The following is a 1,650-nucleotide window of genomic DNA, read 5'->3' as shown; positions in this document are numbered from 1 at the left end:
AGAGGGCGCCTTCCCTCGTGTAGATACATTTTTGATTAAACAGATGGCAAGAATAGAATAATACTCACAATAGAGACGATAACAATTGAGCCTTCAAAGTCAAAAGTTGATCCTGAGTCTTAAAGGAGAACTATGAGGTGAGTGAAAAATCACTCCTCCTCATAGTTGGAGCCGACATGTGACAATGAGACTGTCACACGTTGGCTCAATAGATCTGTCACTCACGGCTCCCTGCAGGGATTCCCCACCTCCCCGCTCCGAACCTCCAGCGCTGGCCAAATGGACGGGGAGGGGGGGCGGGAACAGCTGGCTCTGCCTCTAGATAGGCGGAGCCAGCTGTCACTCACGCAGCTGGGTGGACCCAGACATCGATGTCGGGATCCGTCCCGGCTGCGGCGTCTCAGTATACCGCGAGCTGTATATGCTGAGCTTAGGGTGACGGGAGGACGCTAGTTTGTGTCCTCCCGTTACCCTAAGGAGAACTATGGGGAGAAACACTGACCCCATAGTTCTCCTTTAAGTTTCCCGCTGATGCCGCACTTGTCCTTGTTATACATAGAGATCTTGGGGCTGATATATGAAGGACGGAACAATGGCGGAGCAGCCAAATCCCTTCTCACGTCAGAGACCCGCCCGCCTGCTGCAGCAGAGACACTTTCTTTGCTCTGTAGATCTGACCCGCAATGTTTCCCTGTTATCTGAGTATTTCTGTTTTCCCTGAACTGTCCTCTTTTCTGACAGGTCCTCTTTGAAGATGCGTTCGGGGAGCCGGAGGGGTCGCACAGTATCCCCGGGGTGTGGGGGATGTCCTACAAGACGTTCCGAGGGGTGAAGAACTGCTGTTACATCGTGCTGTCCATCCTGTGCGGCTGCCCGCTGGCCTTCTGCTGGGCGCTGGAGTTCGCCTGCGTCCAGTGCTGCCACGTCTGGTGCGTCGGGCCCTGCATACGCCTCTGGAACATGAACGTGTCCTGTCTGAAGTTGTTCTGGAGCTCCTGCGTCCACTGTCTGTGCGACCCGTGCTACGAAGCCTGCGGCCTGTGCTTCAGCCTCATCCGGGTCCAGAATAAGAATGGATAAAGGGACCGGTGGCCCCCGTCACTGACCTCCGGCGCCAGAACTTGCCAAAGCCATCCTCACCACCAGCGTCCAACCCGTCCCTACCAGTCACTGTGGCCGGTCGTCACCGACGGCAACAACAAGCCGTGACTCTCATTCATTCTGTATATTTCTTCTGTATCAATAAAGAGTTTTCACATCCGGCTCAGTCCCGTGTATGATGCATGAGGCGTGACTATAACACGCAGGGAGTGTTCCTCCAAAACAAGACTGAGCATCACATATATGTTTTCCTGTCCAGACCCCCATGCTGAGTTATGTGTCATGTGACCCTTCCAGGCATTTATCACCTCTCACAGAGATCACGTGACTTCCCCTGACTAACCCTTTTATATCTGTCTGGAGTTCATCTTTAATTCATTATTTTATTGGATGGGGGCGGGGGGAGATCAAAGCTCATGGAATATAGACAGTATTAAACATACAAGTGCTGAAGAAACACGAGACACAACCACACACAGACAGAGGAGGCGGGGCACAGGGAAAACACAAGAATAAAAACAGAGAAGATGCTCAATGGAGGAACAATTC

General features: G+C 52.4%; 1 protein-coding gene across 1 annotated transcript in view; it reads left to right on the top strand.

The window, feature by feature from the left end:
• LOC108801950 (caveolin-3-like) overlaps nt 1-1,123 on the top strand; it is a 3,089-nt gene extending 1,966 nt beyond the window's left edge. Inside the window, exon 2 of the mRNA XM_018573854.1 lies at nt 742-1,123. Within this exon, the coding sequence (XP_018429356.1) occupies nt 742-1,080 (339 nt within the window). The 3' untranslated portion in view covers nt 1,081-1,123. The remainder of the gene's footprint in view (nt 1-741) is intronic.
• Nucleotides 1,124-1,650: the final 527 nt, after the last annotated feature.

This window comes from Nanorana parkeri, unplaced genomic scaffold, assembly GCF_000935625.1.
Source record: "Nanorana parkeri isolate BGI_ZX_2015 unplaced genomic scaffold, ASM93562v1 scaffold2576, whole genome shotgun sequence".
NCBI lineage: Eukaryota > Metazoa > Chordata > Amphibia > Anura > Dicroglossidae > Nanorana > Nanorana parkeri.
This window is presented reverse-complemented; position numbering and strand designations above follow the sequence as displayed.